This window comes from Oncorhynchus mykiss, chromosome 24 (assembly GCF_013265735.2).
Source record: "Oncorhynchus mykiss isolate Arlee chromosome 24, USDA_OmykA_1.1, whole genome shotgun sequence".
Lineage (NCBI taxonomy): Eukaryota > Metazoa > Chordata > Actinopteri > Salmoniformes > Salmonidae > Oncorhynchus > Oncorhynchus mykiss.
Genome location: NC_048588.1, coordinates 13,390,982 through 13,404,142, shown reverse-complemented (window position 1 = coordinate 13,404,142; position 13,161 = coordinate 13,390,982). Strand labels below are relative to the sequence as shown.

Genomic DNA, 13,161 nt, shown 5'->3' with positions numbered 1-13,161 from the left:
AATATTAGGACGAGCAATGTCGGGGGGACATTGACTAAAATACAGTATATACTGTACATATGAAAAGAGTAAAACTGTGTAAACATTATTAAAGTGACTAGTGTTCCATTATTAAAGTGACCAGTGATTCCATGTCTATGTACATAGGGTAGTAGTGTGTGTGTGTGTGTGTGTGTGTGTGTGCTTCTGTGTTTGTGTACATGCTTGTGTCTGTGTGTATTGTTGACGTTGTGGGATTGACGTACAGCTTATTATAGAGGTCACATGATGTCTCTTACCGTGAGGACAGACTGGGCTTGCCACTCTTGCTGCAGCTGGTATAGATACCCGGCCCATCGTCAAAAAAACTACCCAGGGCCAGCTTCTGCCGGATGGACTCCCTCTCATTCTTTTGGGCCTGGAGGGGAGAGGCAGAGGGTTAAGGAGGCTAATAATAGGACGGAAGACTTCCCCATGAGTTTAGCAGTAACCAGGTTGTGAGGAGGGAAACTGACAGTTATAATATTCACCACTAGGTGGTGCAGATGTATGTGAGAAAGATAGTCCAACACAATTTCACCGGGCACTCTCTCCCTCTCCATCTTACACACGCAGACTCTCATGCAGTCAAACACACACCTCCCAAAACCACAGAGCATCCCTGTCTAATAGCACTATAAGCATGTCTGCCTCTTGGGCCTGTTTTCCAGTAGGAATTCCCACCTTTGACCCAGACAGCCTTGGCAGCACTTAACACACTCACACCCGGAGGAACACTCATATGTGCTAATGGGACCACAGGAGGCTGGTGAGGGGAGGACGGCTCATATGGCTGGAATGAAGTGAATAGATTTGTGTCAAACACATGGAAACCATGTGTTCAAATCAAATCAAATTAGTCACATGCGCCGAATACAACAGTGAAATGCTTACTTACGAGCCCCTAACCGACAGTGCAGTTTTAAAAAATATGGATAAGAATAAGAGATAAAAGTAACAAGTAATTAAAGAGCAGCAGTAAAATATAACAATATATACAGGGGGGAGCCGGTACAGAATCGATGTGTGGGGGCCCTGGTTAGTTGAGGTACTATGTACATGTAGGTAGAGTTAATTAAAGTGACTATGCATAGATGACAACAAATCAAATCAAAGGTTATTTGTCACGTGCTCCGAATACAACAGGTGATTCCTCCAATTTCACTTACAGTGAAATGCTTACTTACAGGCTCTAACCAACAGTGCAATTTCTAAGTAAAAAAAAAGGTATTAGGTGAACAATAGATCAGTAAAGAAATAAAACAACAGTAAAAAAGACAGTGAATAATAACAGTAGAGAGGCTATATACAGTAGAGAGGCTATATACAGTAGAGAGGCTATATACAGTAGAGAGGCTATATACAGTAGCGAGGCTATATACAGTAGCGAGGCTATATACAGTAGAGAGGCTATATACAGTAGCGAGGCTATATACAGTAGAGAGGCTATATACAGTAGAGAGGCTATATACAGTAGAGAGGCTATTTACAGTAGCGAGGCTATATACAGTAGCGAGGCTATATACAGTATCGAGGCTATATACAGTATCGAGGCTATATACAGTAGAGAGGCTATATACAGTAGCGAGGCTATATACAGTATCGAGGCTATATACAGTAGAGAGGATATATACAGTAGAGAGGCTATTTACAGTAGAGGCTATATACAGTAGCGAGGCTATATACAGTAGCGAGGCTATATACAGTAGAGAGGCTATATACAGTAGAGAGGCTATATACAGTAGCGAGGCTATATACAGTAGCGAGGCTATATACAGTAGCGAGGCTATATACAGTATCGAGGCTATATACAGTAGAGAGGCTATATACAGTAGCGAGGCTATATACAGTAGCGAGGCTATATACAGTAGAGAGGCTATATACAGTAGCGAGGCTATATACAGTAGAGGGCCTATATACAGTAGAGAGGATATATACAGTAGAGAGGCTATATACAGTAGAGAGGCTATATACAGTAGCGAGGCTATATACAGTAGAGAGGCTATAACAGTAGCGAGGCTATAACAGTAGAGAGGCTATATACAGTAGAGAGGCTATATACAGTAGAGAGGCTATATACAGTAGAGAGGCTATATACAGTAGAGAGGCTATTTACAGTAGCGAGGCTATATACAGTAGCGAGGCTATATACAGTATCGAGGCTATATACAGTATCGAGGCTATATACAGTAGAGAGGCTATATACAGTAGCGAGGCTATATACAGTATCGAGGCGATAGCAGTAGCGAGGCTACAGACAAGCATCAGTTAGTCTGGCTGATTGAGGTAGTATGTACATGTAGGTATGGTTAAAGTGACCATGCATATATGATAAACAGAGAGTAGCAGTTTCTGTAGTAATTTAGGTAGGTTGCCTTAGTGTTCTTGGGCACAGGGACTATGGTGGTCTTCTTGAAACATGTTGGTATTACAGACTCAATCAGAGACATGTTGAAAATGTCAGTGAAGACACCTGCCAGTTGATCAGCACATGCCCGGAACACACATCCTGGTAATCTGTCTGGCCCCGCAGCCTTGTGAATGTTGACCTGTTCAAAGGTCTTACTCACATCGGCTACGGAGAGTGTGATCACACAGTCATCCGGAACAGCTGATGCTCTCATGCATGCCTCAGTGTTGCTTGCCTCGAAGCGAGCATAGAAGTGATTTATCTTGTCTGGTAGGCTCGTGTCACTGGGCAGCTCGTGGCTGTGCTTCCCTTTGTCGTCTGTAACAGTTTGCAAGCCCTGCCACATTCGTCAAGCGTCGGAGCCGGTGTAGTACGATTCGATCCTAGACCTGTATTTACTTTTTGCTTTGCCTGTTTGATGGTTCGTCAGAGGGCATAGCGGGATTTCTTATAAGCTTCCGGGTTAGAGTCCCACACCTAGAAAGTGGCAGCTCTACCCTTCAGCTCAGTGTGAATGTTGCCTTAATCCATGGCTTCTGGTTGGGGTATGTACGTACAGTCACTGTGGGGACGACGTCCTCGATGCATTGATAAAGCCAGTGATTGATGTGGTGTACTCCTCAATGTCATCGGAAGAATTAGGCAGAACTGATTTAAGTTTCCCTGCATTAAAGTCTCCGGCCACTAGGAGCACCGCCTCTGGATGAGCGGTTTCCTGTTTGCTTATTTCCTTATACAGCTGGCTGAGTGCGGTCTTAGTGCCAGCATCTGTCTGTGTTGGTAAATAAACTGCCACGAAAAGTATAGCTGAAAACTCTCTTGGCAAATATTGTGGTCTGCAGTTTATCATAAGATACTCTACTTCAGGCAAGCAAAATCTAGAGACTTCCTTAGATTTCGTGCACCCGCTGTTGTTTACAAATATGCACAGATCGTCCCCCCTCGTCTTACTGTTCTATCTTGACGGTGCAGCGTATATCCCGCTAGCTGAATAGCCATGTCGTCATTCAGCCACGATTCTGTGAAACATAGGATATTACAGTTTTTGATGTCCCGTTGGTAGGATATTTGTGATCGTACCTCGTCTAATTTATTGTCCAATGATTGCACGTTGGCAAGTAATATTGACGGTAAAGGCAGCTTTCTGTGCCCCCTGTACCTGCGTCTCTTCCTCTTGCCAATGACAGGGATGTTGGCCTTGTCGGGTGTCTGAAGTACATCCTGTGCTTCCTGCTTGTTGAAGAAAAAATCTTTGTCTAATCCGAGGTGAGTGGTCGCTGTCCTGTAATCCAGAAGCTCTCAAGATACGGTGGCAGAAATATTATGTACAAAATAAGTTACAAATGATGCGGAAAACCCCCCACATAATAGCACAATTGGTTAGGAGCCCGTAAAACTGATGCCATTTCTTCAGTCTGGGGAGTGGCAGTGGTGTGGAGAGAGGGGGGGGGGGGGGGGGGGGGGGGGGGGGGGGGGGGGGGGGGGGGGGGGGGGGGGGGGGACACACGCAATGTGAATAGTCTGGGTAGCCATTTCAGGAGTCTTATGGCTTGGGGGTAGAAACTGTTTAGAAGCCTCTTGGACCTAGACTTGGCAGTCCGGTACAGCTTGCCCTGTGGTAGCAGTGAAAACAATCTATGACTAGGGTGGCTGGAGTCTTTGACAATTTTCAGGGCCTTCCTCTGATACCGTCTGGTATAGAGGTCCTGGATGGCAGGAAGCTTGGCCCTAGTGATGTACTGGGCCGTTCGCACTACCCTCTGATATATTCCATTCCAGCCATTACTATGACCCCTCCTCCCCAATTAAGGTGCCACCAGTCGCCTGTGAATGGCACCCTGCACCCTGCTGAGCACACACCTGAGAAAAAGTGTGTAGAGAATTGTGTAGAGACAGGCCTTCTCTCACACTCCTTGGGCTAGGCTTTCAGCCACAGTAACCTGGCCTATCAGCAGACAGACAACACAGTGGGAGAGTTTAGACTGTTCAAGGCCACTACAGGACTGTTGTTGTTACAGGTGGTGATGGGAAGTCAAATGGGTACCAGAGTCAGATACAGAGTGCAGTGTGTATGTGTTGGTGCCGGGGCTGGGACTCCTCGAGGATGAGGAGTGTCTGGGGGGAAATATTGACCCTCTCTAAAGGCCCTGAGAAAGAGCAGGCCTTTCAGACAACAGGAGAGAGGGGAGAGGTTCAGAGAAAGGTGGAGAGGAGAGCTTTTAGAGAAGGCTTTGGAGGAGAGGGGGAAGGAGGTGAGTGGGAAGGAGGAGAGGGGGAAGGAGGTGAGGGGAGCAACGGAGAAGATGGCAGAAGCCTTGAGTGTTATCCCTCTCTTTAACTCTGTCCTCAACCTCTCTCCATTTCAATTAAATTCAATTCAAGGGGCTTTATTGCCAAGGGAAACACATGTTAACAATGCCAAAGCAAGTGAAGTAGATAATATACAAAAGTGAAATAAACAATAAAAATTAACAGTAAACATTACACTCACAGAACTTCCAAAAGATTACAAATATCATATTATTTATATGTGTTATGTATTATGTGTTGTAACGATGTACAAATGGTTAAAGTACAGAAGGGAAAATAAATAAGCATAAACATGGGTTCTCTTTCTCCATCTCTCTTCCATTTCTCACCCTTTCTCTTTCTTGATCTCACAGGCCTTCTCCAACCCTTTATTCCTCCCTCCCTCCCTCCCTCCCTCCCTCCCTCCCTCCCTCCCTCCCTGGCATGGTTAGGGAGGCATGGCATGGCATTTGTGTGCTTGTATGTGTGTGTGTGTGACTGAGTGTGACGAGGGGTACTGGGGGAGGCAAGATGAGGACACTTAACAGCATCACTTTACCACTCCTCAGATACTAACAATCACAGTCTGTTTGACAGCAAATAAACACACATGCACACACAAACCCCTTCTAACTCCCTGTACAGGACAGTGCCGTGGTGTTGTAACACTGAGTGGCTGCTGTTCCATGTCTGACCAGCAGGTGTCAGTGCTGAGTGGAGGTGCTCCTGAGTTGCTGTGATTGCCATAATAACAGACAAGGGCTCTTGAGTTACAACAGAGAGGTGTTAGTGACAGTAGCCATTGTAGTGTTAGCCTCATGGGTGGTGGGGATACTTATGTTAGGTGGTAGGTGGTATTTGTATTGGAATGTCAGGTTGTAATGTGGGGGTTTGGTGTGAGTGTGTGTGTTTGTACTGTATGTGTTGTGTTGGCATAGGGATAGCCTACATTCCTACAATCCTATTATTATAATTTTTTAAAACATGAAAATGAGTCGTCTATCTTTGAATGACAACAAACACTTAATTGAAGAATCCCTACTGTTGACCAATCACCGACGAAGGGGCGTAGACTTCGGTTACCGAACTTCAGATTGCCTCGGGGTAAAATGTTGTGTGCACAAACAGCCCCCCCAAAACGTTACAAAATGTTGTCATGATATATTCACAAACTGTTCTGAACTGTTTCAGATGGGAAGCAAGCAGACCCCTTCTGGAAGAACAACACTCTACCATAGTAGAACCCCTCTACACGTCACACCTTCCAACAGGACTACCTTCCTTCACGTTAAGCCCCATAACTAACTAGCTAACTATGTCATCGCTGATGGACGGAGGCGTGAGAGAGAACGGGTTCAGATATCATCATGTTCAGCATCATAAACCCCTCAAAGAGGTGGCGAGTACTCCACATAGATGTCTGTGACCGTGGGGGTAGCAAATGGACCCATCTCTCTCACTTGAACCTCTCTCCTTTCCTGTCAGTCAATTAAGGTTTGCCACAGAGCTTTCCTCTCCTTCTCCGTCAAACAAACATTCCCTGCAATGGTCTGTGTTGTTACCAAAATGACTTGTGTGCAAAGCCTCCCCTCCGAAGTGCTTGACATTGTGTGTGTGTACGTGTGTGTGTATATGTGTGTATCTATCAGAGAGTCGTACATGCCCCCAGTCCCCAAAGTTCTGTTAAATGACTTCATTTCCTGGTCCTTTGAAATGTGCTACAGCTCCTAAATTAGATTTTGAGGAACACCACTGTGCTAAATTGTGTTTTTCCTTAAATTTGAGAAGCAATTTTCTCTTGTGAAAACCCTCATTGATAAGATATGTTCTTCTCCTCCCCTGCTCTCCCCTCCGTCTCTACCATCCTCTCCTCCCCTGCTCTCCCCTCCTTCTATACCATCCTCTCCTCCCCTGCTCTCCCCTCCGTCTCTACCATCCTCTCCTCCCCTGCTCTCCCCTCCTTCTATACCATCCTCTCCTCCCCTGCTCTCCCCTCCGTCTCTACCATCCTCTCCTCCTCTGCTCTCCCCTCCGTCTCTACCATACTCTCCTACCCTGCTCTCCCCTCCGTCTCTACCATCCTCTCCTCCCCTGCTCTCCCCTCCTTCTCTACCATCCTCTACTCCCCTGCTCTCCCCTCCCTCTCTACCATCCTCTCCTACCATGCTCTCCCCTCCGTCTCTACCATCCTCTCCTCCCCTGCTCTCCCCTCCGTCTTTACCATCCATTCCTCCCCTGCTCTCCCCTCCGTCTCTACCATCCTCTCCTCCCCTGCTCTCCCCTCCGTCTCTACCATCCTCTCCTCCCCTGCTCTCCCCTCCGTCTCTACCATCCTCTCCTCCCCTGCTCTCCCCTCCTTCTATACCATCCTCTCCTCCCCTGCTCTCCCCTCCGTCTCTACCATCCTCTCCTCCCCTGCTCTCCCCTCCGTCTCTACCATCCTCTCCTCCCCTGCTCTCCCCTCCGTCTCTACCATCCTCTCCTCCCCTGCTCTCCCCTCAGTCTCTACCATCCTCTCCTCCCCTGCTCTCCTCTCCGTCTCTACCATCCTCTCCTCCCCTGCTCTCCTCTCCGTCTCTACCATCCTCTCCTCCCCTGCTCTCCCCTCCGTCTCTACCATCCTCTCCTCCCCTGCTCTCCTCTCCGTCTCTACCATCCTCTCCTCCCCTGCTCTCCTCTCCGTCTCTTCCATCCTCTTCTTTCCTGCTCTCCCCTCCGTCTCTACCATCCTCTCCTCCCCTGCTCTCCCCTCCCTCTCTACCATCCTCTCATCCCCTGCTCTCCCCTTTGTCTCTACCATCCTCTCCTCCCCTGCTCTCCCCTCCGTCTCTACGATCCTCTCCTCCCCTGCTCTCCTCTCCGTCTCTACCATCCTCTCCTCCCCTGCTCTCCCCTCCGTCTCTACCATCCTCTCCTCCCCTGCTCTCCCCTCCGTCTCTACCATCCTCTCCTCCCCTGCTCTCCCCTCCGTCTCTACCATCCTCTCCTCCCCTGCTCTCCCCTCCGTCTCTACCATCCTCTCCTTTCCTGCTCTCCCCTCCGTCTCTACCATCATCTCCTCCCCTGCTCTCCTCTCCGTCTCTACCATCCTCTCCTTTCCTGCTCTCCCCTCCGTCTCTACCATCCTCTCCTTTCCTGCTCTCCAATCCGTCTCTACCATCCTCTCCTCCCCTGCTCTCCCCTCCGTCTCTACCATCCTCTCCTCTCCTGCTCTCCCCTCCGTCTCTACCATCCTCTCCTTTCCTGCTCTCCCCTCCGTCTCTACCATCCTCTCCTCCCATGCTCTCCCCTCCGTCTCTACCATCCTCTCCTCCCCTGCTCTCCCCTCCGTCTCTACCATCCTCTCCTCCCCTGCTCTCCCCTCCGTCTCTACCATCCTCTCCTTTCCTGCTCTCCCCTCCGTCTCTACCATCCTCTCCTCCCCTGCTCTCCCCTCCGTCTTTACCATCCATTCCTCCCCTGCTCTCCCCTCCGTCTCTACCATCCTCTCCTCCCCTGCTCTCCCCTCCGTCTCTACCATCCTCTCCTCCCCTGCTCTCCCCTCCGTCTCTACCATCCTCTCCTCCCCTGCTCTCCCCTCCTTCTATACCATCCTCTCCTCCCCTGCTCTCCCCTCCGTCTCTACCATCCTCTCCTCCCCTGCTCTCCCCTCCGTCTCTACCATCCTCTCCTCCCCTGCTCTCCCCTCCGTCTCTACCATCCTCTCCTCCCCTGCTCTCCCCTCAGTCTCTACCATCCTCTCCTCCCCTGCTCTCCTCTCCGTCTCTACCATCCTCTCCTCCCCTGCTCTCCTCTCCGTCTCTACCATCCTCTCCTCCCCTGCTCTCCCCTCCGTCTCTACCATCCTCTCCTCCCCTGCTCTCCTCTCCGTCTCTACCATCCTCTCCTCCCCTGCTCTCCTCTCCGTCTCTTCCATCCTCTTCTTTCCTGCTCTCCCCTCCGTCTCTACCATCCTCTCCTCCCCTGCTCTCCCCTCCCTCTCTACCATCCTCTCATCCCCTGCTCTCCCCTTTGTCTCTACCATCCTCTCCTCCCCTGCTCTCCCCTCCGTCTCTACGATCCTCTCCTCCCCTGCTCTCCTCTCCGTCTCTACCATCCTCTCCTCCCCTGCTCTCCCCTCCGTCTCTACCATCCTCTCCTCCCCTGCTCTCCCCTCCGTCTCTACCATCCTCTCCTCCCCTGCTCTCCCCTCCGTCTCTACCATCCTCTCCTCCCCTGCTCTCCCCTCCGTCTCTACCATCCTCTCCTTTCCTGCTCTCCCCTCCGTCTCTACCATCATCTCCTCCCCTGCTCTCCTCTCCGTCTCTACCATCCTCTCCTTTCCTGCTCTCCCCTCCGTCTCTACCATCCTCTCCTTTCCTGCTCTCCAATCCGTCTCTACCATCCTCTCCTCCCCTGCTCTCCCCTCCGTCTCTACCATCCTCTCCTCTCCTGCTCTCCCCTCCGTCTCTACCATCCTCTCCTTTCCTGCTCTCCCCTCCGTCTCTACCATCCTCTCCTCCCATGCTCTCCCCTCCGTCTCTACCATCCTCTCCTCCCCTGCTCTCCCCTCCGTCTCTACCATCCTCTCCTCCCCTGCTCTCCCCTCCGTCTCTACCATCCTCTCCTTTCCTGCTCTCCCCTCCGTCTCTACCATCCTCTCCTCCCCTGCTCTCCTCTCCGTCTCTACCATCCTCTCCTTTCCTGCTCTCCCCTCCGTCTCTACCATCCTCTCCTTTCCTGCTCTCCAATCCGTCTCTACCATCCTCTCCTCCCCTGCTCTCCCCTCCGTCTCTACCATCCTCTCCTCTCCTGCTCTCCCCTCCGTCTCTACCATCCTCTCCTTTCCTGCTCTCCCCTCCGTCTCTACCATCCTCTCCTCGCCTGCTCTCCCCTCCGTCTCTACCATCCTCTCCTCCCCTGCTCTCCCCTCCGTCTCTACCATCCTCTCCTCCCCTGCTCTCCCCTCCGTCTCTACCATCCTCTCCTCCCCTGCTCTCCCCTCCGTCTCTTCCATCCTCTCCTCCCCTGCTCTCCCCTCCTTCTCTACCATCCTCTCCTCCCCTGCTCTCCCCTCCGTCTCTACCATCCTCTCCTTTCCTGCTCTCCCCTCCATCTCTACCATCCTCTCCTCCCCTGCTCTCCTCTCCGTCTCTACCATCCTTTCATCCCCTGCTCTCCCCTCCGTCTCTACCATCCTCTCCTTTCCTGCTCTCCCCTCCGTCTCTACCATCCTCTCCTTTCCTGCTCTCTCCTCCGTCTCTACCATCCTCTCCTCCCCTGCTCTCCCCTCCGTCTCTACCATCCTCTCCTTTCCTGCTTTCCTTCATTCTTCTGCCACAGCGCTCCCTCACTCTGGACAATGGAGGCCTTTCATTGGAGGAGAGGGGGGCTTACCATTGGCCTCGCACCCCAGTCTGAGACAGGCACCGCCTGTTCACCCGCACACGCCAGGTCCCGTGAGGGTGTGAGGGAGCGTGTGTGTGTGTGTGTGTGTGTGTGTGTGTGTGTGTGAGTGTTGGACAGAAAAGAAACAAATGCTGCAAAAGTACAGTTGATGGTGTGACTGAGAGAAATAGTATGCCCGTTTGTGTAATGCAGTTTCAATCAGCGTGGCAGTGTTGTTGGCTCAGAGGATTCACTATGAGGAGTTTCCCAGGCGTGAGCACTGACCTCACACATAAACACACCAATCAGGTCAGTATGTCCACTGAGAATGTGTGTGAGGGTGTTCTTAAACTTTATGGTCCTTAATTACTTCAAAACACTCTTTTTGCACAGTTCTTAAGGAAACCCTTGTTTAAGTCAAACCTTCATCCACGTTTTTGTCCGGTGGCCTTACAAGAGACCTTGCATATCTACAGTTGACCCAATAACAACCCTCCAGATATCCTAGGTCACAATGGTGTGTGTGTGTGTGTGTGAGTGTGTGTCTGTAACCTCTCCGTGTCTGCTATCTGAGATGTGAGACCTGCTGGTTTCTGCATTCCTCTCCTGATAGGGGACTTGGCCTCTGAACCCTGGTACAGTTCAAACACAGGTCACGCCAAGCTGGCCCTGTCAGTCTGAACAGAACGCAGCAGGAGCTCAGCAGTAGAGAGGGAGGAGGGAGAAGGGGGGAGCGTATCACAGGAATGGAGAGAGAGAGAAGGTGAGAGAGATGTGAGGGGAGGGGTATTGAAGGGGGTGTTTGGTGGAGAGGATTTGGCCAGGACAATAACCCAGAGAGTCACGTGTGTGTGTTTGACCTGAGAGTACAATGAGAGCATGCTTCAACACGAATCTGAGAGCCAAGACTCTCAGATTCGTGCAACGCTGCCTCCTCAGAGAGACTAGCAGCATGACCAGGAATGAACCCATAGTGTGTTAGAGATTTCTGCTGTACGAGAACCAATACCACTATCACAGCATTACATCACATACTAACACCACATTACACCCCACATCACCTACGCATTACAGTGTCTCCACTACATCCACATTGTCATCCACAATTCTCACATTACGTCCCACATCACCTACGCATTACAGTGTCTCCACTACGTCCACATTGTCATCCACAATCCTCACATTACGTCCCACATCACCTACGCATTACAGTGTCTCCACTACGTCCACATTGTCATCCACAATCATCACATTACGTCCCACACCAACACCATACCAGTGTCTCAGCACGCTGATGCCTTGACTGTAGAGTGTGTGTGTGGGGGGGTCAAACTCACAAACTCAGGAAGGAAACTAAGAGCATTTTTTTCAGTCAGCAAGAGACCCTTCTGTTCACTTCACACACACTGTTTATACGAGTGCCATTACACTGGTAAAACATGTAGTACTACAATACCAGAAAGATAGATAACCACAGACAACATTACTTCCATGTGCTTTACCTCTTTGAGTTTGTAGTCATCAGTGAGGTAAAGGGCAAGAGGCTTGACAGATGACGTCATCCATTCCAGCACAGTCTGTGTTCCCCAGAGCTTCCCTCCCTCCCTCCCTCCCTCCCTCCCTCCCTCCCTCCCTCCCTCCCTCCCTCCCTCCCTCCCTCCCTCCCTCCGTCTCTCTCACTCCCCCCCTCTCGCTCCCCCTCTACCACACACCTAGCTAGTGGGTCAGTATACGCTGGTTAACGTGTAACCTAGCCTCCCTCAGAACCGAAGCTAGAGAGAGACAGACAGAGCGTGAGAGAGACAGAGAGAGCGAGAGAGAGACAGAGAGGGAGAGAGACAGAGAGAGAGAGACAGATACAGACAGAGACAGAGACAGAGACAGAGAGAGAGAGAGAGAGAGAGAGAGAGAGAGAGAGAGAGAGAGAGAGACAGAGAGAGAGAGAGGGCACACACTGGTGTTTTTTCTGCTCTCACACTCTAATGTGAGGACAGCTGCTGCTCCCCGGGACAGTTGGAAAGCAATGAGTGTGTGTGAGTGAGTGTATGTGAGTGAGTGTGTGTGAGTGAGTGACTGCGTCCAGTGTTTGTTACTTCACACAGTCCTTGACTTTGCCCTCTTAAAAAGCTGAATAAGCTACCAAACTCTAGTGCTCCATTCATATAAACCTATCATGTGTGTATGAGAGAGCAGGCCCACAGTACAGTACGTGGGTGAAATTGAGTGCATACAGTATCAGGACCGCACATTTGAGTTGGCACATCAGTGTATGTTTTTGTGTCTGTGTGAATGACTGACAAGGAGACTGAGGACAGAGGAAGTTGTGTTCCCTCACAGTCAAGGTAAAACTGGAGAATTGACCCTGATCCAAAACCACTGTCTGTCCAACCCACTGAAATAAAGTGAGCAGAAGGAATATAATTACACATGAACACGAGACAACACACACAATCCAGAGGTGTACAGCATCTGTTCAAGCTCAATAGAGAGAGAGAGAGAGTGTGTGTGTGTGTGTGTGTGTGTGTGTGTGTGTGTGTGTGTGTGTGTCAGATTTGGGGTCAATTCAGGAAGTACACGAATTCGTCAATGCTTTTTAATGAGGAAAATATGGAATTGGAATGTGGTTGACTTTCTGAATTGACTGGAATTGAACCTCAAACACAAAGGAGAGCTTCCCCTAACTTTTTCCTTTGGCTTGGGAAAGCTGAAGAAAATGATTCCCCTCTCAAACACTGACCAATCTCTCTCTCCCAGGTGCTGACTGACCTCCTTTAACCACTAAGTCACGGTGAAGGTTGGAATGTTGGGAGGGAGGGACAATAGTTAAATAAAAAGTAAATGAATGTTCCGGACCATGGAGATATTTGTCAGGTAAAAAAAACATGACTTTCATTCTTCAATTTGTTACATTTTCAGTCTCATCTCTCCACAGCACAGGAGGTTGGTGGCACCTTAATTGGGGAGGACAGGCACGTGGGGATGGATGCAGTGGAAAGGTATCAACAACATCAAACACATGGTTTCCATGTGGTTCATGCCATCCCATTCGTGCCGCTCCAGCCATTATTATAAGTCAT

General features: G+C 50.0%; 1 protein-coding gene across 4 annotated transcripts in view; it reads right to left on the bottom strand.

Annotated features, from left to right (window-relative positions):
• The window catches only part of LOC110503785 (schwannomin-interacting protein 1), a 337,443-nt gene that overhangs the window by 13,715 nt on the left and 310,567 nt on the right, over positions 1–13,161 (bottom strand). For all 4 annotated transcript variants that reach the window (XM_036961845.1, XM_036961846.1, XM_036961847.1 and 1 more), the window contains one exon: positions 279–397. In XM_036961845.1, the coding sequence (XP_036817740.1) occupies positions 279–397 (119 nt within the window). The remainder of the gene's footprint in view (positions 1–278; positions 398–13,161) is intronic.